Source organism: Trematomus bernacchii, unplaced genomic scaffold, assembly GCF_902827165.1.
Source record: "Trematomus bernacchii unplaced genomic scaffold, fTreBer1.1, whole genome shotgun sequence".
Classification (NCBI taxonomy): domain Eukaryota; kingdom Metazoa; phylum Chordata; class Actinopteri; order Perciformes; family Nototheniidae; genus Trematomus; species Trematomus bernacchii.
In genome coordinates this window covers 24,992,434-25,019,638 of record NW_022988043.1, presented here as the reverse complement: position 1 = coordinate 25,019,638, position 27,205 = coordinate 24,992,434, and the positions used below count along the sequence as shown (strand labels likewise).

Genomic DNA, 27,205 nt, shown 5'->3' with positions numbered 1-27,205 from the left:
CTGTGTTCGAGTCCGAGTCATCATTACCTGTGTTCGAGTCCGAGTCCAAGTCCGAGTCACCCAAGAAGAGTCCAAGTCAAGTCTGAGTCACAAGTCTTCATGTATTAATCTTCATGGATATATGTGTTGAAATGTAGCTGCTCCTCTACATTGCTTTTATCCTGTCATGTTATACTAATCTGTTTATTGAACTGCTGTGAAGCGAGTTTGGCTACAAGTCTTGTAATAGGTGCTATACAAATATAAAGCTTATTACTAATAATATTATTATTATTGTAAATGACCTTAATATGTCTAACTATATTTAAAATCAGTTACCTTTTAGAGAAGTGATTATATTTGTATGCCAATATTTTCCTATGGTAAAGTTTTCGTTTTGCACTTTTATTTTGATAGTAATAAGATCGGGACTCTTATTTTGAAGGAACTTTTACCGGTTAAATCGGTTTACTGATAAAGATTTAGCCCCAGAAAGCACATGGCGTCATTCTGCATGTTAAGTAGCCATGTGCTTTCGTGTTATGGCTGAATCTTTATTTATTGATTAGATCACGTTACTCTGATGTTAGTGTTCAAGACAGCCTATATGTCTGAACTCGATCCTTAGAGTAATGTGTTACGGAGCCTTCTCTTCAATATTGTTTCCACATAACGAGCATTTTACGCTGCTCTTTTCCAATGTGGAAGCAGAATGTGTGAAAGCATACAGCACGATGCAGGGTGTGTCTCTAGACATCTTTAGACTGGAATAGCGGGGCCCAGTACGTGAACTCGCCTCACAGGTGCACATGCCAGGATAGAGGACATCAGACTCCAGAGAAAACTTGCTCGGAGCGTCAATGTACAAGTCGAGTCTGAGTCATCATGGGGGAAAAATTCACGAGTCCGAGTCCAAGTCAGCGTACGCGAGAATTCACGAGTCCGAGTCCGAGTCCGAGTCCAAGTCATCGTGCACGAGAATTCACGAGTTCAAGTCCGAGTCGCGTCAATCAGTGCACTCGAGTCCGATTCGAGTCCGAGTCCAGGACTCGAGTACTCCATCTCTGGTTGAACGTCAGTGACGGCAGGCTGAGATCCTCACCGCTGATTGGCTTCCGCGAGAACGCGTCACGTGAATTTAACGCTCGAGTTGAAAAAATTAAACTCTCGCGTTTGACGCGGCACCGTTCAATCGCCTCAATCGCGTGATTCGCGCCGCGTCCACCGCTTCATGCTAGCCGTCGGAGCGAATTTGCGTCTGTCCGCGTCTCTGCATTGACTTTACATGTAATCGCGCCGCCCCCAAACATCGCATCGCGTCCGGTGTGAACGCAGCATTACATGTGAATGAACAGTTAGAACTGACTGCTGTCAGTTGGAGTGATGACATCATCGTGTTCCATTACACAGGTGTTTATAGTTGAGCTAACGAGCTCTGTAGAGATCAAAGGTTTGCATTGTTCTGAATGACAGATAAACCTCTTACATGTGAACGTTTTGTGGAAGAACGATAACAGATATCTGTGAAATTTCAAAACGTGAAGCATGTCAAGGAATTGAGTATCTGAAGTGTAATTTTTGTGTACTTTCGGGTTAATAATGTGGCCTTTTTGGCAGTTTAACTAAAGGTGTGCGGCTGCTGCTGTGAGGAAATATCAGCCTGAAATTACAATGGGCTTTAATGGAGGCATGTTGAACGTTTTTGTCACTTCATGCCCTCAAGAGGCATTTTGTTTAATTATTTTTGCTTAATTATTTGTAATTTTTCAAGCTACGAGATGTTTTCCTACGTTTGTCATGAAAAATTATGTCTCAAGAAGGTAGGGTTTGGGAAGCTGTTCCTTTAGCCCCCAGTAATGTTACATTAGTAAGTTAACAAGTAAATTATATATAGCTGATGTAATTTAATCATATTATTTCATATTTAAAATAAGTCTTAATTTTTCTGTACTAATAAAACAATATGTTTTTTAAATGAACAAAAGCATGTTGTATAGATTGATTCTTAACAATATTAGTGTTCTAATCTTAATAGCTGTGATTATAACAGTTTATATTCTCCTTCTTCCCCTAAACCTGCCCAGATGATGTCCCACTGACCCCAGGTCAGCCCCTCCAGGTCCAGCAGCACCGTGACCCCCCGCTCTGCTGAAATACACAATTAAAGATGTTCTATTACCTATTTTTAGTATTAATAAAATTAAACTGAAGACAGTTTAATGACCTAGAGATATCCTATTATTCCACTGCTTATGTACACATGTTGTAAATAATGGTTAAAACCTCAGTAAATAAAATAAACAATGTGTTTAACAATTACAATGTAATATTGTATTTTCATCTTATCACAAAGTAGAGGTAAGAATATATCCACCCTCTCTCTGCAGCTTCATGTCTTCTATTATTATAACTTTCATCATTGAGACAGAGGAAATCAATCATGTTATTTAACATCACCAGCAGTAAAACAAATATCAGCAAAAGTGTGTTTATGGAGTTGTTTATTTGTATTATATGTGCAGCAAGTATATAGAAGCAGCCGTTTGGGGAATCAGACAGACTCAAGCTATAATCGTTACATATCTATTAAAAGAAAGGACACATACAAAATCAAATTCTGAAACTAAGACACAAGTCTGTAAGACAGCAGTAAGCAGAGGTCTGGGTGGAGGATGTTCCTGATCGCCGTTTTGCTTTCTCCAGCACATCGGGGTGTCCAGGTGGATGGCAGCTCTGTCCTGATGATCCGCTGGGGTTAGGGGTCCTTCTCCAGCACCACGGGGGGTCCAGGTGGATGGCAGCTCTGTCCTGATGATCCGCTGTGCACTTTTCAGATTAGGGGTCCTTCTCCAGCAGATCCATTTCTCCAGAATTGTCCTATTTACAGAGAAAAACAAGACAAAAAGAAAAAAGTGAATTAACCATATTAAACACAGGGTTGCAAAAGTATTATTGCAAAATTTAACTCTAAGCATTTCAGACAAACAATCCCTAAAGGATCATTTAAAATTATGTACTGTTCTGGGTTTTTTTAAACTAAAGAGATGAAATGACAGTCACACTTGCATCCCTTTGACAGCACTGCACAAACTAACATCAAGCAAAAGGCTGCTGTCTACAGCAGCTACACGTACTGTAGGCTATACCAGTCTAAATGTGTTCACTTTGGTCTATTTATGTAATATAAAGTATAACTTATCTATAACAGAGCCAAGATCTCTGTATGACTTTATTAAACTTCTGAATTGAATAAAAAATAAGTGTAAACAACAGTGCAGTACGTCCAGCTAGCTAGTTAGCGCCACTAACGTCACGTATTTATCCGTATTATTTAACGAAAATGTACGTTTTAATGCCCCTTGGGTTTGACGTGTGTGACGTTAGTTAATTTAAAGTAAGTTAAAACCAAGCGGCAAACTCTGGGGAAGAGCCGGGACGCCAATACGGAAGTGCCACAAACTGCAGTTCATATATTGGCCGATAGGCGATGACTGCAGAAAGGAGCAATTTCCATAGACCCCAATGTTAAAATGCCCATTTTCACAGCAGAAAAAAAACGTTTCTAGCCCTGGCTCCAATACATTTTATTATGTATATAGTTAGATTCCACCTTCGTGATTATGAATTTGTGAGTGAATTGTTTTCTAACGCGACCCTTTTATTTATATTAGGTCTTAAAGTGTTTGCATAAATTAGGGCGTGGTCACATTGAGTGACAGCTCTGTCAGGTGACTGCTGCTGTTAGCTTTTTGTCTCTCTGCTAGCTGCTCCGTCCGTGAAGCTACAGGGACACTGCCTGCCCAGTTCATCCAGGGAACACAACTTGATCCCGGCCGTGTTTGTTTGTTCTTCATGCTTATATATCGGACTATTGTGACTCGCTCTGCGGTTAAAACAGACGGTGCATGAATGCCGTTTTGCGGTAAGTGAAATTCGAGTACTTTATTTATGTGTTTATGATACGTAATGAATGTTAAGGCTTGGGTTTGCGTGTAAGCGAGTGGTAGCTATGCTCAAGTATGTAGACAAGCTAACGTCGAAGTAGTGTATGTGAAATCAACCTCACAATAAGATGTGTGTATATTACAATTATTAATGTCATATTTTCAAGATGATTACTTAGATATTACAATATGGTTGGTTGAGCTGGAGTTCATTATTGAGTTTACACGTTAACGTCACAGTCATCTGAAGAACGAACCCAAACGTTGTTGTTTTTATTAATTGCATTACCAAATTGGTATCAAATAAACAGTAAGCATTGGTAACACAACTTCCAAAGTTACAGTAAAATAAAAAGGACCCTGACTCGGTCAAAACACAATCCAACATGTTCAACAGAAGAGAATAAGTTATATTGTTTGTACACATGGTACTTTACATATATATCTGTTTGTTTAAAGTGTCCAGGTGATGCAGACAGGCTGGACCAGAGAGTGAGAGACAGAACTGGACTCCTCACAGCAGTGAACTTCAGCACAGGTACAAATACTCTTTTTTCATACTGTACAAAGAATCAAGAAAGATATTGGTTTAAATAAATGAAGTATTGACTTTAATACACTGATATACATTCCATTAAACAATACTAAATACTAGATCACCTACACATCAGTGAAGTTGAGGGTTTTTTCCATGCAAAGGGTTACATTTAGATGTTAACAAGCAAGTCAGCTTTCTAATTTAAGGTATTGAAGGCAAAGCTATTAGTGAGAACTGCTACTATTTATCTCTCAATATTGTCTGTAAAAAACGTGGTAAAAGTTATGATTTCAGTGAGAGAACAGAGCAAGCTTCTACAGTTGCACTAAGTTTTGATAACAGTTCAATATTATTTTGATAATAAAATATATTTCAATGTTGATGAATTTCATACTGTTCATTCATAATCTGATTGTCTTTGTAGCTCACTGTTGAAATAAAATAAAACATTACAATTACAAAATAATTATATCTACAGCCCCTAAACACAAGCACACCTCTTTCATAAATAACACACTTGTTCTGCAATAATATGTTTTATGTTTCCTGTAATTTTTGTTAGGAAAGGACATGCCTGAAAGACACGACTCAACATGTTCTCCTTCTCTGAGGGTCAAGAAGAACATCCAAGAGGAAAATTAAAAGCTGATGTTATGAGATGTTAAGACCAGTACAGGACATTCACTAAGAAACTACTTTTATTGTGAAGTCAGCTGATCGAATGCACCTATTTCCACATCTACACTCCATCAGCTGATTAATTCTATTTGCCTCACTTTATGAGCTTCACAACATGTACCTTGTACCGCAGAGTTTGCAACGCAAATAAATGGGGCCAATCTTCAGTCGGATGTGAATGTGTAATCTAACATTTTCAGTAAGAATAATGGACAAAAGGAGTGCAAATACAAATTCAATTTATTGAAATCTGAACCAAAAGTTAATCAAACATGTTTTAAATAAAAAAGCACATATGGACAGAAGGTGTAAACCTATTAAATGTATAAGTAAACACATTTAGTCAAATAAAGTGACAGACAAGGCCTGATCAGGTGGTATCAGCTATGCATGGGCTCCTCCATCAGGTCTGATCCTCCTCACAGAGGAAAGACCCTCAGTCCTCTCCAAACCAACAGACTGGACGTCCATCACACGGAGGTTTCTCCCTGAAGTCTCTGCAGCTCTCTGGACACCACGCTGTCTCAATCCGTCCACACTGAATATGAGAGGGGAAAATGAAAATAATAAATGCTTTAGACAATAAGAAATATAAAGTTGACTGTTGAGTTGCTCAGTTTTTTTAGATTGTCAATACTATTACTGTATAACTAATATCCCAGGTTAAGAGGCACCTTCAAATAAAGATTGGTCTTTAAATACATTTTGTCTTTTGTATTGTTTGTCTAAAGTCAAGGATCTAGAACTGGTACTTATAGTTTTAATGATACAGTCTGGTTATAATGCGGTTTGGAGGAGGCCTCACAGGTAAGAGCACTAACTAGCTACCATCACATGCACCTTAGCTTAACTTAAACGTATAATTAAGTGATAGCAAAATATAAATAACTAATGTCATGCAAACATATTAATATTTGCTTGATTCCAGTGTTGCATTTAGCACATTGCATACAAACGTTAAGGGATTTTAAGATTCTGAAGTATTATGCTAAAAACTCAATAACTTAGATTATTATTTATAGTTTTGCTGAATAGTTTCATGTCCGCTTACCTTAGAAACGTAAAATGTGACGGCAGTGTGCTGATGGGGAAGCATGTTAGCTTAGCTTCTTAGCTTGAGCTAGCTCTGTTACTTCCCAGCTGGAGGCAGAAGGTCCCGCCTCGGCTCCGCCTCTTTGCCCTTATTTGGAGCAGGCGGGAGTTAGACTCAGACGTCACTGTCGAGCCGTTAGTGGCCGACTCCGCCTACTAAGGGCTTCTCGGCAACTCTGCAGAATCCTATGGGTGACGTCACGGACCCTACGTCCATTTATATATACAGTCTATGGTTAAAACCCAATACTCACATTTATTAGTGATTCCTCCGCTTGCTGCTGCTTTTAAATCCACTCTGCTCGGGAGACCGGAAGCCATTTCATTTGAAAAAAACTCACTCTTCCCTGCGCGCATTGTACCCTGGGATATGGTAGGCCGCGGAGTGTACATCAGATGTATCCTTCAAATTGGGGAAAAGTAGGCTGCATTCGTGGGCCGCATTCAGAGGAGTCTCGTCTTTTTTTTAAATTGGGACAGCCTTCTTTCGGCGGAAGTGACGTATGCGGTCTACGAATGCACCCTTCGAAGGATGAAACCCCTGAATTGAGACACGGCCATGGAGTCATACAATATACATGTCTCTGTATGTTATACCTCAACAAATAGGTTGAAGAGGTCAGACCAGAGGCCTGTACTACGAAGCTGGTTCAACCTAACCTGGATATGTTTGAGTTAGCCGGTTGGCCCAATCCAAAACATACGCGCTCTGGCTAAACTGTACTACGACGCTGGTTATCAAGTGGATCGCTCAAGCCAGCCGTGTCCTATCTAGTTAGGTGCGCGTTCACATGAAAGGGGTGGTATTTGGAGCATTCGACCAATCTCAAACATGGACAAGCGTACTGACAGCGCAGCGTCATACTTCCTGAATGAAAAGTGAACTTTAATATTAGTCAAATATGAAGAAGTTAAACTTTAAACATCCATGACTTAAACACTTTATCCAGGATAAAAGCCACATAGCTGCACCTGCAAGGTGAATACAGCTGGTAAAAGAAAAAGCGTTTCATGAATGCGTACATTAACAGGTTTATGATATCACTGCCCCGTCTAAGACACGAGTGGATCTGACTTTAATTACATTTGACTCGAGTGTTTCGTCAACTTAATGTGTTGCTTAAAATAATACTTCTGCATACAGTATGTGACACTGTGGGTGTTGCACGGCCAGATACGGCTCAAGAAGCTGACTCAGATAAGGAAATAGCCTATATGATACATTATGATGTGATATGATGTGAATGATAATGGGACACATCGACGTCTGCACTCACAGTGCTGCGGACTGTACTTAATGTTACTCTGATCCGGTTACATGTTGTGGCAGATATTTAAGTAAGCTTTCTTAACTCTAATGCTATATTAGTCAGATTGCTCTGAAGATGGGAGGGGATATTCTATTAATCTTCACGTTCACACAGTCAGTTGATTTTTGCCGGCCGTCTTTCCTGCAACGGCAGTTTTTCTGTATTTCCTCTATCCTGTAATATGACTTGATAGCTTTAAACTCCGCAAAGCTCTGATTGGTCAGCAGGCGGTGCTTTCACTGAGTTGATCTCTTAGCCTGCAACCTAACCTCCTTCCGAGGAGGTTAGCCGCTCAGCATAAGTTACCATGGAGATCTAGCCCGCTAAAAAGAGAACCAGCGTCGTAGGACCGGAAAGCCAGAGTTTTCCCTGAAATCAGCCGGCTAAGCGAAAATCCAGCTTCGTAGTACAGGCCTCTGATAGGGTGGTGATATGCACAGACTCACTATCTGCTTTGAAAAGCATACAGTCGACAATAACTGTTAGAGAAGATTTTCTATTTTATTTTATTTTTCTTTCTATTCTTGTATATTTTGTAGTTTTGTTTTATTGTAAAATGCCTTGTCTATTATGCTGCTGTAACAAAAACTATTTCCCAATTTGGGATCAATAAAGTACTATTTATCTATCTATCTATCTATCTATTATTGAAATTAACCATTGCTTACTGAGACTTCAGAGAAGGGGAATAGATGTGCAGTTATGCTGGGTGCCTGCACATGAGGGGGTTCAAGTGAGCATGCTGATAAGTTAGCAAAAGATGCGTTACAGAAGGAAATAACAATACCAGTTTCACTTGGAAAAGCAATAATTAAGAAGAAGGATATGGAAATATGGCAGAAATGGTTGGAGGAAGATCAGAAAGGGAGGAGATACCACAAGTTAGAGAAATCAGTCATAACAAAGATCTATACAGAAAGGAACAGACGGGAGGAGATCATCATCACTAGACTCAGACTGGATCATACAGGATTAAACAGCACAATAGCCGCGTTCACACCGGAGTACTTTTCACCGTACTTTTCGCGTTTAGTTCCGTTAGTACCCCTTATGTCGCGTTCACACCAAAAAGAGTACTTAATCTCGGGAACTTTTACCCCCATTTTTAGTGCCCGCTGAGAGATCGTACTTTCCTGTGGGAAAAAAGTGCCCCAGTGCTGATTGGCTGGGCGAATTGCAAACCACGCCCCGTACAACTGTGAAAATGTTGTGTAGAGCCGCCATTGTTTTTCCTCGCTACAAAAACCCAGCGCACCGACGGAGAGTAGTTTGTTTTTGAAAGCAGTTATGGCAAGCATCAAGAAATCATCGGAGCGGTGGAGTGATGAGGAGGTGTCGGCGCTTCTGGAGATCTACGCCGAGGACGTGACCCAGGGAATGCTACTGAAGCCAGTTCAGTAGCTTTCACTCGACCTGGGAATCGTGCACAGCGCCACGGCATACCGGCTAAAAATAAAGAAACTCAGGCAGGACTACAAACAAATTAAAGACTATTATAACAAGAGTGGTAACGACCGGAAGACCAGTAAATGGTACGAGCGCTTGGATGCTCTGCTAGGCCACAGACCTTTTCTCCCGGACAGCATCGACCGATGGTGTGGGAGGCCGCTCAAACGGCGGATTCAGTGGCCAACGATGACGACCACGACGAAGGTAAAATCAACTACATGCACTGGGGTTTTAATCTGCACAATAATGGTCTCAGATGTACTTTTATTTGCTCAGTAGATCAAGCTAGCCATGCTAGGCTGAACTGGCTAACACCGGCCCCGAGCTAGCTACATCTAGCTAGCTAGATATTCTCGGCCGCTATGAAAACGTTTTGACCTGTGAATAACTGTGCAGTGTTTCTGTAATTTGCTTCACTAACTCATGGCACTAATCGTCTGTTTCAGGCGAGGATGGACAACTCTCGGGATTGGAAACAAGCGAGCTTTGCATTCTAGATCACAGCGCTTGGTCGTCCCCCTTACCAGCAACCAAACGCAAAGGTACACACACTGTAACTTTGTCTTGAAAGAACGTTACGCATCGAACTGATGTTCACAATCATGTTTATTTCCTTCTTGGTACAATTATGAAACAGCGTGAAAACGTATTCGCCTAGACCGGCATTTACAAATGTTCGCGCCTTTTTACTCTCTCACAAACATTGTAAACATCCGGGCTACAGGTCACATGACTTCCGGTAAGAAAACTTGCCTCAACAACATTAAACAAAGTTCAAGCATACATGAAGCACTCTTCAAAAATACAAAACAATAAAGAAGGGCACTTTGAGCGGCAGCTACGCACACACACACACACACACACACACACTAGTATGTTGTAAAACTACATGGCGACTAAACAGATCTTGTATCTTGCTTATTTTCCCTCTTAGGAAAGCGGACACGGGATGCGAATTTCTTTGACACCGTCCAGGCGTTGGAGGACCGGCGTGCCGTGGTGAAAGAGTCGATGCACGGGGATCAGATGGTGCTGTTCACCAAGGCCCAGGAAACGGAGGACAAGATGCTCACCAGTTCATTTTATATTATTGTTATTACTGTTATTATATAGTCTTGATACAACTGACACTTTATTTTATATTGATAATGTTAATTTACATGTACAACTTCTATTTTATTTACATTAAAAATGTGAACTTCTATTTACTGTTAAACAGATCCTGTAGCTTGCTTATTTCTCCTGACACTTTATCTTTAGTGACCTGTGTAGCATCCTATACATCACATGTAAGTGGTTATTCTGATACCATCATGTTTCATCGGTTATAAACTGGCAAAGCTTTATTTGTCATTTATTTATCATCAATGTTGCAACCTTGTGGAGGAATGGCAGGGGCACATACACAAATATGATCATTTATATCATTTTAAATATTATTTGACCTAAAACTAAATGTTTTTATGATTGTCCTCTGAGGAGGACATGGGGATTTGCAAACTTTTAATTCTCCCCCCCATTTTACACAACACAAAATGGAGTCCACTATGGGCCGAAACTAACATGTAGGTTTCCATAGTGTTTATGGCAGACGGATGCAGTGGGTAAGATATATAATAAATAATAAAGGTGGGTTTGCTGCTGAGCCTATTTACTGTGCATACAACACACCTGGCACAGTTTATTGTTATTATATTGCCACACTATTGTAATGTTGCCTGTCTTGACTGGAAAATAAAAGACAGAAACAAAAGCACTGTACAAAAGATCAGCTTTATTGTCAAAATGTTTACAATGTACAATTTACACGCTGTTCAGATGCCTCATAAGGGCTGTGCGCGTGTCTTGCCCCCCAGCCTCTGCAATGGCTGGCCCATCAAGCTGGGTCGCCGGTAAGGCAGTCCATTCGTCCCTGTACTCATCATTACTTTCACAAAGGTTATGTAATATGCAACATGCTGCCACCTGGATTTTGATCTTGTCCATCTTGCAGTCGTTTCTTTTCATCAAGCACCGCCACCTGCCCTTCAGTCTGCCAAAAGCGTTCTCCACCACCACTCGTGCTCGGCTTGTTTTGTTATTGTACGCAAGTTGCTCAGGCTGCATTAACTCAGTTACAAAGCTGTATAACATGAGCACAAACAGCACAACTTCAGTCGACTCCATCTCCATCATGTCTGAGGTCGGAAGGTAAACAACAGACGCCTAATGTACAGCGAGTGGGTGGGCGTCGCAGTATACGCGGGAAGTTTTTCTTCTTCTTCTCTTGTTTTGTAGCGGATTGCAAACAACTTTAAGGTGCATACCGCCACCTACTGTACTCGCCGTGAAGTGGTTTGTGGTCTGCCAGTAAAGCCAAAGCAGAAGAAGAAGAAGTGACGTCAGCGGCTCATTTGCGTAATCTTCCCTCAGGGAAAAGTACTCCGGTGTGAACGCGATCTGTACTAAGTGCCCTGGGGTAAAAAGCGCTGGGTCTCTTAGTGCCGGAACTAAGTACAGGAAAGTACTTGGTGTGAACGCGGCTAATGTTTATAATGGTAAAAAGCGAAATTGAAGAATGCAGGGGGTGTGGAGTGAAAGAAAATGTGGTCTTAAAATCCCCACAATGCTTTGCACACGGACCAATTTCCAAAATCTGTGGCCTCTCATATGACGCACACCTGCACACTTGCTAGCCTGTTCCACTCTTCGTTTTCCGAATGCCAGGAAGTATTCTTGACTCGCTTCTGAAGCAAGATGCTCGGCAGACATGTGCTACCAAGCAAGCGTACTCGCGATTGAGAAACACCCTTTGTTTTCCAAATGTCAGGAAGTATTCTTGATTCGCTTCTGAAGCAAGATGCTCGGCAGACATGTGCTGACTGATTCTATAATTTAGGGTGCATTTCACATCAACAAAACAGTACAAAGAAAGTGTTCTTTCTCAATAGAACAATCAGTGGTTCAAGTTAGTATATTCCTCAGTGTAACATATCCACTAGTTGCAAAGCTTAAACATTTTTTTATTTTATTTTATTTTAAGGGAAAGGATGTTTTCACTACTCAGTTTGTCAACTATGTTACGGACAAACTTGATGTCATTACAATCATTTGATTAAGTCCTGCACTTCAAGTAAAATCAAATTTGAAAGGCTCTTGAGTCTATTCTACCATATATCCAAAGATTTTTTAAAGTTTAAAAAATAATTGTATTAAAGTTTTGTTTTTTCATGTGATATGTTCAGCACTGTCATTAAGTTTAGGGATATTTTGTATTATAAAACTACCATATGTCATTTTGATAGTTTTAAGAGATGTCATGTAAAACTCCAACCTGTGTAGATATACATTATACTATTAAGGATATCAGAAGCACTATTTTAGATATTTTAAATTTGAAAAAATGAGGTGCAACATAGTTGACAATGAAAGTCAAACATTTGACGCAAATAACATAGTTGACTGGACACATTATTAACCATCAGCACTATGTTCATTTCAAGGCAGAAGTGCAAAATTCCATTGATAAGGATGTGTAATGACGTCTACATGTCATACAAATTGTCAACTAGGTTACCTGTCAACTAAGTTACTACAGTTATTACAGTACTGGGTAACTTAGTTGACAGGTAACCTAGTTGACCATTTCCCTATTTTGACCCATCATTTCAATGGTAGGCCTTGCCTGGATGACCACATGTCATTTTCTTGAATAGGTTAACATCACATTTGAACATATAATTGAATTAAAATCATTAAACAATTGTAAACCATAACAATGTACGTAACATTGTTGATGGTCAATTAATATACTCATTGACAATGTGCTATTATACATAAAATATTGTAAAAAATTAGAGGACAATCACCACAGTGTGTTCAAAATGTCTGTCAAAGAGGAACATGGCATCATGTGATGCTGGTGACATGGTTTTGGGACAAACCATTTTTGAGTTAAAGGGGGGAGTTCTGTTAGTAACATAGTTGACAGAACTTTTGCGGACATTCATATATTAAGATATTTAAATTATTTAAAGGAGGAAATCAATTAAAAATATGTTATTATTCTTTAGTATTTAGACTTTTGAAATAAATGAATACTTTTTTTTATTTACTTTAATGGTTTTTATTCATTATTTTGAAACCAAGACACCCTCAACTGAAAAACGGACATAGCAAAAACTGACAATTTAAGAACATCATGACACATTTCAAGCTAAATAAAGCATAGGATGCACATAATGTTTGTGTGATATTATAACATGCTTTCCAATAATAGGCAAAATATGATATTTTTGAAGAAAATAGTTAGAATAATTATAATTATCATCAATGGACATCAATGGACATGGAATGTACCCTAAATTGTAGAATCACTCTGCTACCAAGCAAGCGTACTCGCGATTGAGAAACACCCCGAGCTGTCCGACTTCAGGCGAGCTTTTTGAGACCTCCCCCGGCTGCAATCGGCTATTCTCGTCTATTTTCGAGGCGAGCCGCAGCTCATCTCAAACAAGCCTATTGCATTCACATTTGAATGTATTTACAATGATTTCTAATAAATGGTAAAAGTACAAAATAAATAATAGTAGGCTACTTAAAGATATGAAATGTAAAGAAATATATTTAATGACATTATAATATAGGCCTATGCCCTGTTTCATTTAATTTGATGAACGCTAAACCTGAATTTAAAATAAATTATAATTATTCCGGAATGTATTCAATTGTCTGTCCCTCAACTGAAACTCGGACTGTGAAGTCCCTCAGTCATTTCCTGGTACCGGTGAGGCTGAGAGGACAGGTTTTACCTGTGTGACGGGAGTAGAAGTCTCATAACAAACACACCTGCAGGCGCAGCGTCCGCGCGCACACCGTTGTTTGCTCTCGTCTCTTCATCGCGGTCAGACTGTTCATCACACAGGTATGGGTCAACATCAAAATTAAAACTACATTTTGCTACTACAACTGTGAGCTGTCCTCTGCCCTGAGTGTGTACACGTGTACGCCTTTCAAGCGGTTAAAGGAGAGTTGCATTTGGTATAAAAAGTGTATTTGCGCCATTTTCAAAGCTAGCCCTATATTTAGCCTAGAATTATCCGATTTGTTTCTGCGTTGGTAAGCATACTGCCAGGCCTTCATTGTGTGTTCTTTAGGTCCTGTTGTGGATATTTTCCTTTACTCGTCTTTACAGTGATGGAGCATAACAATATGAACGAGCCTTACACTGAAATGTGAATCCTTAATAATTGATGGACATTGTCTAGTTTTCTGTTGTGTGAACTCTCATTGTAACGGATTGATTTGGAATGTAAAGATAAATAATGAAAAATCGAAAGGTTTCACTCTGTGAAACTAGGTAACAAAGCTCAGTTTCAATCATAAGCCGCTCGTTCTTTGAAACAAACATTTTCAGTTTGAGTGACAGAATGTCTCCACCCTCTGCTGCTTTGTTTCACCACAAACAGACCTGAGGTCATTTATTTGGTTGGTTTAACAACTGAACAGCCTGGTGGAGGTCCATTTTGGAAGATTTGTTTTGAATGAAGCAATCTACCCATCACCATTTTTGTGAAATGTTCATAGCATACTTTTGTTATTGACTTTCCACACTGAAGTAAAACTCTAACATCAAATGGACATGAGTACATGTAGCTATAGTGTTTAAGTTTTGGATTCCATGTCTGGTACTCTTTTATACCTCTAAACAACACACCATACCCAGCCCTACATGCAGATACAGTTTGTGCTGATTATTTTGAAAAGTTTTAACAACAACACAAAATACGTTGAAGTATCACCTCATTTTACACATTGAAACACATTTATAAATGAGTTGCACTAATCTCAATTATATTTAATGTACACTATAAAGAATAAAACATGCTCCCTAAACTCAATTACCAGTATCATCTTTGTATATTGCCCCCTCAAGGGTCCCAAAGAATTGCTACATACATTAAGAAATTAGGCGGGTTGAAACCGGTATCCAACAGTGCCACTGTATTGAGTTTGATGAAAATCTGATAGGTATCACATGGCTACTGCTTTGTGGCATTTAGTTGACTGGGCAGTGAAATTGATAGTTCATATTATACAAAAGTCACTTTTCTTATGTTTTTCAAAATCCATCATTGTTTTTCTTTAGCAGGGTGAGATCCAGTGTGATTACAGTATGCCGAACCACAAACGCAGCCCCCCAGGGTACCGCCCCAGTGGTGGCAAACAGTAAGTTGACCTACATTAACCCCTCACGTCTCAGCAGCTATATATATTATTACTTTTCTGGGCACCTATATATGTAGAAGCTGATGGTTCCAACATTAGCAGCATAGGTATTTGAAGGAACAGTTGGACATTTTGGGAAATGCCAGACAAAATGACCAATCAACTCTGTGGCGTCTCAAATAAAAAAGCTTCATAGAGCTGCAACCATCCATTGAAAGAATATTCAGTGGCAACTATTTTGACAAGTGAATATTTATTTATGTGAATTTAAAATCAAAAGTGCCAAACATGTAATAACTCAAATAACTAGAATGAGCATTTCCTTTCCTTGTCTTATATAATTGTCGATTGAATAAGGATATTCAATATAAATATTATTGGGGTTTTGGACTTAAAGCATTTCATGATGTCACCTTTCCTCTAGGAAATTGTGATGGACATGCTTTACTATATTCGGATTGACTAATGATGAATTTATTAGCAAATAATCAATAATGAAAATAATCATCAGTTAAAGCCAAGGTTACAGTCCAAAAAATGAAGAAGTCACATCTATCAAGAAGTTCAGAGGCTTTGAATAGCTGTCGTAATATTAGCAATTTTATATGTAGGCTGGTGGGCAACACATCTGTCACACTAATACTTTGTAGAAATTGAATATCTATTTTTGGGAACACCCTTGTTTATTCCAGAACTGAAATGTAAGCGGTTTGGCTATAGTTATATGTTTTGCCTCGTTTATGTAACAAGTGTGGCAATTAAAAGGAAACACTTTGGTTTTAGACTTAGCTTAAAGTGCTTTATAAAAAAAGTAGTATTGGATTAGCTGCGCAATGGAGCTATTTGTTGACCCACAGCTGTTTGCAGAAAAGGTTGGCAAAAATGTGTGTCAGTAGAATCGTGGTAACTTGTATTGGAATCCAAGGTGCCGTTTGAAAATAAGACTGCTTAAATTGAAAGTCTTTTTATTTTTTTCGCTAAATTAATTAGTCATGAAAAAACATCAATGTAGAACAATTTGGTGATCGAACCAAGGCGTCAAACACTTTCTGAATCCATCTGCTGAAATCTAAGTTCTTCTTGCTTTAAATATCACTGTCAGTTAAATAGGTTTAATTTTTGTACTGCTTGTTAGATACATTCAAAGCAAACACTTTTGGCTTATTGAATTTAAGATGGGTATTTTTTGTGGCAATTTGTAGACTAATCAATACATTTAACCCAAAAATATTGGTATCTGCAATGACCTACTGTTTTTCAGCAAACTCGCTGGTCATTTAAACATGTACTGTATGTTGTAACAGCTTCATATCAGTTTTATCCAGTACTACTATATTAACTGTATTCTTTTTATATCAGTATTTAGTGTGAGTGTATATAATGTGAATGTGAATTGTTGCTCCCACTGTATTTGCAGTGAACAGAACTCACCCTGAGCCCTGCTCCCTGTCCTCTTCTGTTGCAGCCACAGCAGCAGACACCGGCACAGTGAGCCCATGTCCAACCCCACCTTTTCCTACTACCCAGGAGATAAAAAGCTTGACTTCTACCGCTGGACTTCCCCACCTGGTGTCATGAAGATATTGTGTATCATCATCATCATCATGTGTGTTGCTGTGTTTGCCTGCGTGGCCTCCACACTGGTCTGGGACTACGATATGGGCCTCATGGGTATGGGAGGTGGAGCTGGCATGTTGCCAGGTTATGGTGGCTCATATGGGAGTAGTGGCTCCGGTGGTTCATATGGCAGCGGTGGTTCATATGGCAGCGGTGGTTCATATGGCAGCGGTGGTTCATTTGGAAGTGGCTATGGAGGAGGTAGTGGCGGCTCCAGTAGCTATGGACAAACACAAATGGACCCCAAAGCTGGAAAAGCCTTCCTCATCGCCATCTCTGCAATCACCTTCATAGCCGTGCTTATAATATTTGTGCTGGTCATTTCAAGGCAAAATGCTGCCCGCTCACCAAAGTTTTACCTAGCAACCATCATCATCTGTGCCATCTTGGCATTTCTCATGATCATCGCCACAATTGTGTACCTTGTGGCCGTGAACCCAACAGCCCAGTCCACAGGATCTGTGGCCTATAGCCAGATCCGCCAACTGTGTGCCCAGTACCAGAACCAGGAACAGGCCCAAGGCATCTTCCTCAACCAGTACCTCTACCATTACTGTGTGGTGGAGCCCCAAGAGGTGTGATTTGCTTTCTTTTCCAGGAAGGATGATAGGGTGTTTGATTTGAATGGGGGGTAGCTCCTTTACCAACACTGTGTAGCTCCTTTACCAATAGGAATGCAGTAGTTTGTTTGCATATATAGATTATTTAGTTCAGCAATATAGTCAACAGTAATTTTCCATTGACAGCTATACCAATTTCTTAAACATACCTGAAAAGTAATATAACTTATGAAGAGATTATATGAGATTGCATTATATGTTGAAATGTATATGTTTCCTGCAGAACTTTATTTTTTTTAGATGGGGTGGTGGGGTGTAACAAAGGCCACTGTGGAGACAGCAATTATATTGGGGCTGTCCACTCAGATCCTGTGTAAAGTCTGAGTCTCTTTTAGCTCCTGCTTCCTGACAGCCCTGATATTTACAATGTCTGTTAGCAGGTGGAATTGCAGCCCACTGACATTAAGTCCTGTTCTTCCTGCAGGCCATAGCTATCGTCCTGGGCTTCCTGGTGTTTGTTGGTCTCATCATCCTGCTGGTGTTTGCAGTCAAGGCTCGCTCCATGATCAGGCGCTGGGGCCCGGATCGCATTCTCTGGGAGGAAGTGAAGATGGTCAATAATGGTCTGCACAACAGCGTTGGGGAGTGGGTGAGTGTGTGATTTTGTGTGGGTTTGTACGTGTTTGTGTATGAGTGACTTGTTTGCATAGGAGAACAAACTGGATCAACTCAATGTGCCTTTTTTCAATAAACTAAGACTAAACTATGTACATCAGATCATTTCAACAAAGTAGTTTAGAGTAAAGTTAGTGTAAGTGAAAATGAGTACTTCAAAACACATGGGTGCTTAGTGTTTGCATGAGCTTTTTAAGTGCCTGTTCAATTGTGCAATCAACATTTGATGTTGTGTTGAAACCTGCTTTAATCACTTCTGTGTCAGAAATTAAGAAGTCTAGAGATCATTACATTTCCAAAGATACCGAATATTTAAGGTTGAATTTGGGAGAAATGTGAGTAAATTGATTAACTATACAACAATCTACAACATTTTTATTTGATGGGATGGTCAGCCATAAAAAAACATGGAATCTTTGGTTTGAATATATCACTCAGGTTAAGAGTCAAATTGCCTTAATAAAGAGTGGAACAAGAGACCCCATGATGCTGTCGGACAGAGTTATAATACCCTCAATGCTCAGTGGATGTTGACAGTAACTTGTATTACTGTCACTGTTTGTCCGCTGGTGTGTTAATAGTTTGACTGCGAAGTTGTTTGTGTGATCTGTAAACAGACCCCCATAAAGCCTTGAATTATATCTCATGGTCACCTTGGGAAAATGTTTTGCTTTCAACAGCTGTCAGGTAAGTCTGGGGCAAGGCAGGAATGGTTTGTTTTGCAGTTTCTGGGTGTGGTCTGTTTAATCACCCTTAGTTGCAGCATGATGTGCCTTGTTGTCAGGAGGATCTAAAAATAAAAACGTAAACAACAACTATAAGACTGTAAATCATCAAAATGAAACTATGAAATCTTAAAGAATGATAGGAAAACTACGGAGCCCCTAAAGGTTCATGGAGAAGCAAAATACTATTTTGTGTGCACAAGATAGTATTTTGTGCGAATGAGATAGTATTTAGTTAGTTTCTCGTTCGCACGAGAAAGTTACCGGTGCGCCAAGTAGGAAGTGGAGCACAGAGGAGACAACCGTTTCATTACAGACTGTTATGTTTATGTGGAGTAATGGCAGTGCATACATTATTTAAGATATTTCAAACTCGGACTTCATTTAGGGACATTTTGGCCAGGGGTGTAGAGCTATTAGTTTAAGCACCGGATTCACAAAACAGAAGAGTCTGTAAACCAGTCTGCTTTGATCTATGAATTCATGTCCGTGACTCTCACAGTATCTGCTGCCCACAGCTGTTTTATAGAAGGAAAACCTCCTTCACTTTATGAAATCTCTGCGGCACCAGTGGCCTGTACTACGAAGCAGGATTTGCTATTTACTATTCATTCATGAAGTATGACGCTGCGCTGTCAGCACGCTTCTCCATGTTTGTGATTGGTCAAATGTTGCTAACCCCGTCCCTTTCACGTGAGCGCGCTCTCAGCCGGACAGAGAAACCCTGGTTGATTTACTGAGTTGGTAACCAGCTTCGTAGGACCGCTTAGCGAGATCGCGTTTGTTAGGGTTAGTTAAGCCGGGTAACTCAAACATATCTAGGGTCTGTTGAACTGGCTTCGTCGTACAGGGCACTGGAGGCAGTAACGTGTAACTCGGCAGAATCTGAGAAGAGCAGCACCAGCTGCAAAGAGCTGTGCCTTTTACGGTTTACTTCACTGTGTTTCCCTTCATTGGAACAGCTGAATAGAGATCAAGGCTGCTACGTTTAACCACACACACCTCTACACACATCGAACTACCAGAGTATTCCCCCTATTACTCGTTTTATGAAGGAGATGTCCGGTCACCAGGGCGCATGATGTGTGTGTGTTTGTGCTCAGCTCTGCTCTGTGTGTGTGTGTTTGGTGTGTTTGTGTGTGTCCGACACAGGCATTTGTTTTCAAATTACCATGAACAGTAATTTACACGCATCTGGTTCTCCCAACTATGTGTATTCCCAAGTGAAAGAAATTTGTTTCATCTTAATCTCGATGTAGTGCTATAGTCCTGCCGGAGTGCACCGGAACAAACGACACTATCATAAACAAATGCCCACACACACACACACGCACGCGCGCGCCCTGGCGACCGGACATATTCTTCATAAAACTAATAATATGGCGTAATAATCGGGCAGTTCGATGTGTTTTACCATAAGAAAGTATCTCGTGCGAACGACAAAGTATATCGTGCGCACGAGAAAGTATGTTGTGCGCTCAAATTAATAAAACGTGGCCTCGTTTTATTTATTTTTCTCTGTATGAACCCTCCAGGGCTCCGTAGAAAACAAACATTAATACAAAAAGTGTTCCTTAATTTCTATGAATGACATCAACATAGTTTGCATTCTGGGGACTGGGGCACAAATGAAATTGTTAAACTGAAAACTACTTTCATGCCAACATAGTTTTTTATTTCAGGTGTGTGACCGTTCCCAGCAATGCGGTCTGACCTGATGTGTCAGCAGTTCTGGCTGAGAGAAATGTTCTCCCTGTTGATGGCACTGATGGTATTGCTGTACTCAGGCATGCAGGGAAAAAGTAGAGGAACCGGTTGGTCCTGGTGAACGGCGCATACAACCAGGATGTTTATCGTATGAATAGAAGAGGTTGTTGAAACATAAACTAGGTCAATTATGAGAGGAGCCTCAGAAATAACCTCTGCAGGCAATAAAGACAATTGATTGATTGATTTTTGATTTGCTCAAATCAAGCAAATAAATCCCAATAAAGAGTTTAGTGGGATTAAAGACTGCACTAAAAAATGCAGATTTGCTTTTTTTGATTTAGGGAGATCAGATGTTTTACAGTAATGTTTATCAGAAATACTTATAAATTATCCCAGGGGTAATTGTTATTTGTGACAGTTTAGTCCATTTTAGAATGAAATAAAATAGCAGGTAAATATTAGTTTTAAAATTATATTTGTTGAATACACGCAGTACAAATACACACATACATTTGAATACAGGCATAGGTGCATTATAGAGAGGTGCCAAAGCGAAGAGGCTGCCAGTCTGTCCGGAGCCAGGGAACAGTTGGAGGTCACTTCCTGCTAAATGCCTACATGTCGGAATGACTTCCTGTTGAATGACTTCCTGTTAAATGCCCACAGGCAGGAATGACTTCGGCTCAATTCCAAATCACCCCCTACACCCTACCCCTACACACTAACCCTCCGTTTGCGCGTTCGCGCGGAGGGTCCGCCACATTAAGTGCTGTTCCAAACCAACGAGTGGGGAGGGGGAGTGGGCTATCAAGCCCTCCAACAGCGAGTCTGCATCGGACTCAATGCTCTGTGTGTCCGTCAGGAACTTAGGATCATTTACTCATGTCTTGTCTAGAAAACGGTAAAAGTTGTGTATATTTACATGGACTTTTGCTAAAAGCTTATAAACATCAGATTTAAAATAATATATATGTTTACAAAAAACATACGCCATAAAAGATTTTTATTTTTGTTATTTTCAATCCAAGAGATGCTGATTTGAAACCGTTGTTACATACAGTTACGCCATTTCCTGTTTCTGGCAGAAAAAGGGGAGTTTGTTCCAAAGCTTGCCGCTGTATTTACTCCCTTCATCTGAAAGGAGGGAGCCTCGTTTAGCTGTGAGTGTCACTCCGTCACGGAGTGGGAGTGGGTAGGGTGTGATTTGGAATTGGGCCTACAGGCAGAAGCTACTCTTGTGACTTACCAGCGTGTCATGGAGTGGCTGGGAGACATTGTCTAAAATGTTCTTGGACCGCATCCTTCTCTGTCCAACACCACCCCCACCATCACTGGCTCTGTGGATCAGCTTGTTGAGTCTGTTGGTGTCCGGCCTTAGTGTTTGTCAGGTTCAGCTGCTGATGGTTCATCTCACAACATGTGAGGTAAATGCTCATCCCTTTCATACCCCTAGTTCGTAACAAAGGCTTGAGGACATCAACAGGCTTATTTTCGGAGACTTAACACGTTTTCTCAAGAACCACAGCAGACAGAGGCAACTATTTTTCACAGACTAAAGAGCTACGCCTTCACTATTAAACTGATCTTCATTTGTAAATAAGCAGCGTCCCTTTTTTAAGAAGGAAAGTTATCATTTGTTCCACGCAAAATGTAATCAACTTGAACAAACTGAAAATAAAAAATGATACGTCTCTTGTTTCAGGTGAAGAATGTGTCTGGTGACCCAGAGGTGCCGTTGAATGACCACAATCCCAAAGTCAGGGGGTCCAGAGACTATCTGGACCAGCTGGACCAAAACAAGCCTCTTTACTTGCCAGGGTAAGCTGTGCACCGCACAATGGTTTGTCATTTTGTTAAACTTCCCTCTGTTAAAATAAACCCAGTGAACCGACAGTAACACAAAAAACTAGAACTAAAATTATAAAAACTAAAATTAAACCTTTCATAAAAAACTTAAACTAAAATAAATATACACACGGCATTGTGCAAATAATGATGCAGAAATGTGGGTAATCGTAACACGTCAAGTTAGATCTTAGAGGCTTTACAGATGTGAAAATACAAAGAATGTAATGGTGGTGATGCATGTGAAATAAATGGCCCAAATCAATTATTGCATTTGCAGAGACTCAGACATCAGCAGTTCTGTAGGTGGCCTGAAGCCCAGGATGAAGGACTATGACACTGGAGTGGAGTCCGGAGACGACCTGGAGGATGAGGACTTCTATGTGTGAGTTGATGTGAAGGGATCTGGTAGCTGATAATGAAAGAGCTGTGTTGAACTTACTTTGTTATGATGTTCGAATAAATCCATCTGGGGTGATAACATGTATCTTAAAAAGGCTAGATGTCATATAATAAGTCCCCAAATGTCATTCTGTTTGCACCTGCAGTTTGTTTCCTTCTATCGTGGATGAGCAAGAACGTCTAAACTACAAACGAGAATTTGACCAGCAGCACCAGGAGTACAAGAGCCTGCAGGCTGAGCTGGACAGCATAAACCAGGACTTGGCTGAGCTTGACCTAGCTCTGAACCAACACCCTGAGGGCAGTCCACAGTTCCTGGTGAGTGTGGTGGTGACTTTGAGATTTGATTATTTAAAGTGACAATGACCACTCTACATACATACATACATGCTTATGATTCGAAATGGAATTAAGATCATTTAAATATAACAAAATGGTCAAAGTAATGGGTACATGGAAAATGAGCTTTAAATATTTTCAAGCCTATGACCAATGACTACAGACAAAAATGAACCTTGATATATTTGATTCATGCTTATTAAAATGGTATTTTCCCCTACCTACTGTGGCTAAGAATACAATTGCAGTAAGGGAAAAGTTGCTTATGCCATAGTTAAATTAGACTATTAAAATGTTACTTTAGACCTAAAAATGTTGTCAAGAGCTCACACCAATTTGTGTGTGAATATGGGAGGAAGTTTTCTTCTGAGTGGATCAAATGAGTGACCACTATCTTTCTATTCTCAGGATGCCATGGACCAATACACCAGACTGAAGAATCTCAAGAAGGTAAGGCCTTGCAGTTATTTCCACCTGTTTTGTTCTTTACAGGGTAATACAGATACGTTACATTCACATTTTTTCAACTATGTTCTTTAATTTGCAGTCCTCTGGCTACCAGATCAAGAAGAAGAGATGTAAATATCTCAGATTAAAATTGTCACACATCAAGAGGAAGATCAGCGAATATGACCGCCGGCCTTGAACCTCCACCTCTGAACCTGCTGTTCAGCTGAAAGGACACATCTAAAATCACTCCCCCCACCCCCCACTATGTTTTTTTTTTCAATTACAGAAAGGGTGAAGGACATTTTTATTTTGTTTACCATTTTGTTTAATCAATTATTGAACATCTGTGAGTTTCATTATAAACTATTTAGCTGTATGAAATGTATCTATTTTGTTTTAAAAGTTAGAGATGTGAGATTACATGTTTTTGTGTAAGTAGCAGACTTAAAACTTGAGCAGTTGTTTTGGGTCTTTTTATAACCTTTTTAATGTTTTTAAAAACATGTTTGACACTGTAATATACAATAAAGGCACAGCTAAGATGAGCTTCTTTAACTTTAGCTTATTTAATTTTTTTAACTTTTCATGGTGGATGTTAAAAGTAAAAGTGTAACTTAATGATTCATGATGGCTTAGTTCACTTAAGGTATGCCACAAATGTTTATCTTAATTTTTCCTTTTATTATTATAACATTTTCAAAATCCAATAAAACCCTTCCTGCCTTGCCGGCTGGAAAGCTTTGGGACTCGCGCCCCCCACCGGCAGAAACGGGAACTCTCTTCAACGGCTTCATATCAGCATCTCTCGGACAACAAATAATAATAAACCCCAAAAGTCATTGGTGCGTGGCGTTCTTTTTTTGTGTAAATATGTTTTTGCTTTCAAATCTGATGTTTACGAGAGCTTTGTATATTTACAACAGTCTGTAAATATACACAACTTTACAATCTAATGCACACGTTTACCCTTTTCTAGACTAGTAACGGCCGGGTACGATCCTAAGAAAAAAACGATATAAACATTAAATTGTTAATGTAATTGTAAACAAAAAAATGTATGACGATAATAGCATAATGTATGCACCGTTCACTAGTAGATCTTGGCTTGCGGACGTCATAAATGTGCGTCTGCTTTGGGGAAACTACAGTTTTCTATACAGCGGACTACTACCCCTTTCACACCAACGGTGTTTCAGGGCCGGTTCGGTGCTGGTGCTTGAAAAGCACCGGGTTTTCCTGTTCACACCGCAGCGGAGCAGCGTCATAGCTCCGGAATCCGGTTCGTTTCGAGCACCAAAAAGTTGTCCGTCTAGAAGCAAGAACCGCATACGTCACGCTTACGTCGGAGGAGGGCGAGATTAACCTGAGCTAACACTTAAGGCGAGTACGGCAAATAAAAGTTGTAACAAGCAGTAGTGCTGAGCAAAGTGACTAGAACGCAACCACACACTTGTTAAAAAAAACACACTTTATAAAGTCAGGCAACACTAACGTGTGATTCTGTTTATTTGTACCTTACTTTGACCATCCGTTCGCTGTTATTGATCATTGTGGAGAGCAGGCAGACGTTTTGTTTGTTATTATAGCAGCTATCGGATGGAATCAATACATGGGCTGCACAGGTTGTCATGTCCGACTATCACAAGTAGAATCATAATGAAAAATACGTCGGTAAAAAGTGCCTGTAGAAAACTGCTTAGCAAGTAGTCAGTTTAGCTTCGGTTGCTATGCTAACATCACCCATGTTATACCAGAGAAACTTTCATAACAGCGTTGTGATGCCAAACAGCGTCAATTCAGACTGACACCAAACAGCGTCAATTCAGACTGACACACATTCACTTAAGGGGAACTGGGGATATGTATCAGCTGCTTGTGTGACAGTCAGACAGTGAATACTTTAGAGCCGTGTGAGCTAACCCGGAGCTAACGGGAGAATACTCCCGTTGAAGAGCAGCCGGCCAGCACTGCAGCGGTCGGTAAATGCCGCTGAAACACATTAATAAACAATGAACCACGGCACTCTGGAGAAAAGTATAAGGTTGGAGAAGTCGTTATTTAATTTAATCTGGCTTCGTATGATTAAAAGCAACGCAGTCCCCGGCCCGTTGTTGTTGTGAGGTGAGCTCCGGCGTTGGGAGAAACTCAGCGACGTAAACTGTGACGTCATGACGCAGCAGCGGCAGCACCAGTCGGGCTCTGAGCGGTGTGAAAAGAGCCGGCGCTAAACCGAAGAACCGGTTCTGAACCAGAAAAGCTCTAGCACGGAGCTTGAACCGGAGTTGCGTTGGTGTGAAAGGGGCAGGATGTATAATAAGAACGACGGACTACTGTAAACTCATCTAGAGACTCTGCACCGGGGGCCGTTTCTCAATCTCGAGTAAAGCTGCTCCAGAGCCACTATTTCAAGCATACTACGTCATCGAGTGCCGCCGAAGTACTGTTCCAATGTCCAGCATACTTGGAATTCTACCGAGCCCGGCGTACTTCGTTTTGAGAAATTTCGAGGCTGCACATCATGGATGTATAATAAGAACTGGATACAGCGTGGGAGGCGGGGCCTCATTCATTCCTATGAGAGTTGCTCATTCGCGCATGATGATAAAATGGCCCAACTTTTGGAGAAGGGTCTAGCTGCGGCCGCGGCCAGTACACGACACTACACGACACGCCCACTACACGACACGCCCACCTGACACGACACTACGGTGGCTGAGAGACATTACCATACATGGCAGATTAAAAGCGAATTGACGACACTGACGCTGATGCAAGGATATTTAAAGAGACATGAGGTTCAGAGAACAGACAAACAATATGGTGCACCGAGTACAGGTAATTAACGTATTGTGGTTTTAGATATAATTACATACTATTTAGGTTCTCGTTTGTTTGTCGATGTGGCTGTTTAGCGCAGTGTAATTGTGTTTATTTAGCTAATTTGTATTTTAAATATTAAATGTAAAGGAATGGAATACATATAAATATATATATATATCTTAGCTCTTAGCTTGACATGCTCGACGTTCAGTTAGCATATATGCTAACTGAACATGCTCGTTCAGTTAGCATGTCAAGCTAAGAGCTAAGATATATGTATATATTTTAGCTTGACAGATGGAACAATGCATGTACTCGCATTTTTACAAGAATCTGATTTTAAATATTCATTGAAGGTGTCTTTCACATTTGAATGTTTTAAAAAAAAAACATGTATTAGCTGCTATACTGACATGCACATATGTATAATTATATTATTATTTTAAGTGTGGTTTAAAGTTAAATGATATATAGTTATTGGGTAGAGCCAAGTAACCCAGGTGGATGCAATCAGGCCTCTGTTTTTAGATGGGGTTTGTGGCCATGCTGTAGGCCTGACATTTAAACCATAGACCGTATATATAAAGATTTAAACTAGCTGAAGGGCTTTCTGTTCGAACCACAGTGACATCTAGAGGTTGTTTTGTGCATAACATGTCAACCAAAAAGGTAGAGCTGGCTGAATCAGATGGAGTTAAACTTTTTTTTTTTTTCAACAAGATATCAAGACACAAAATGTGCTCTACCAAATGGTGGCGCTGGCAGTTAAAGGGTTACCTTCTGAAAGTGAGGAAGTATGACCAGCTTTGTCCCATAGGATTATACAGGCCAGTCCATTGCTGCTTGTTTAAGGAGTTAACTATTT

General features: G+C 40.1%; 1 protein-coding gene across 2 annotated transcripts; it reads left to right on the top strand.

Annotated features, from left to right (window-relative positions):
- Positions 1-13,788: 13,788 nt before the first annotated feature.
- Positions 13,789-24,359, top strand: oclnb (occludin b). 2 transcript variants are annotated; one of them, XM_034118496.1, is made up of 9 exons: positions 13,789-13,893; positions 15,118-15,197; positions 16,663-17,389; positions 17,859-18,023; positions 22,187-22,302; positions 22,610-22,714; positions 22,878-23,049; positions 23,479-23,520; positions 23,618-24,359. In XM_034118496.1, exons 2-9 carry the CDS (start codon positions 15,145-15,147, stop codon positions 23,714-23,716), a joined length of 1,479 nt encoding a protein of 492 aa, XP_033974387.1. In that variant the 5' UTR covers positions 13,789-13,893; positions 15,118-15,144; the 3' UTR covers positions 23,717-24,359. The 2 variants fall into 2 exon arrangements, with proteins under 2 accessions (XP_033974387.1, XP_033974388.1); XM_034118497.1 differs by having other exon boundaries at positions 13,808-13,893; positions 15,121-15,197.
- The last annotated feature ends 2,846 nt before the right edge of the window (positions 24,360-27,205 follow it).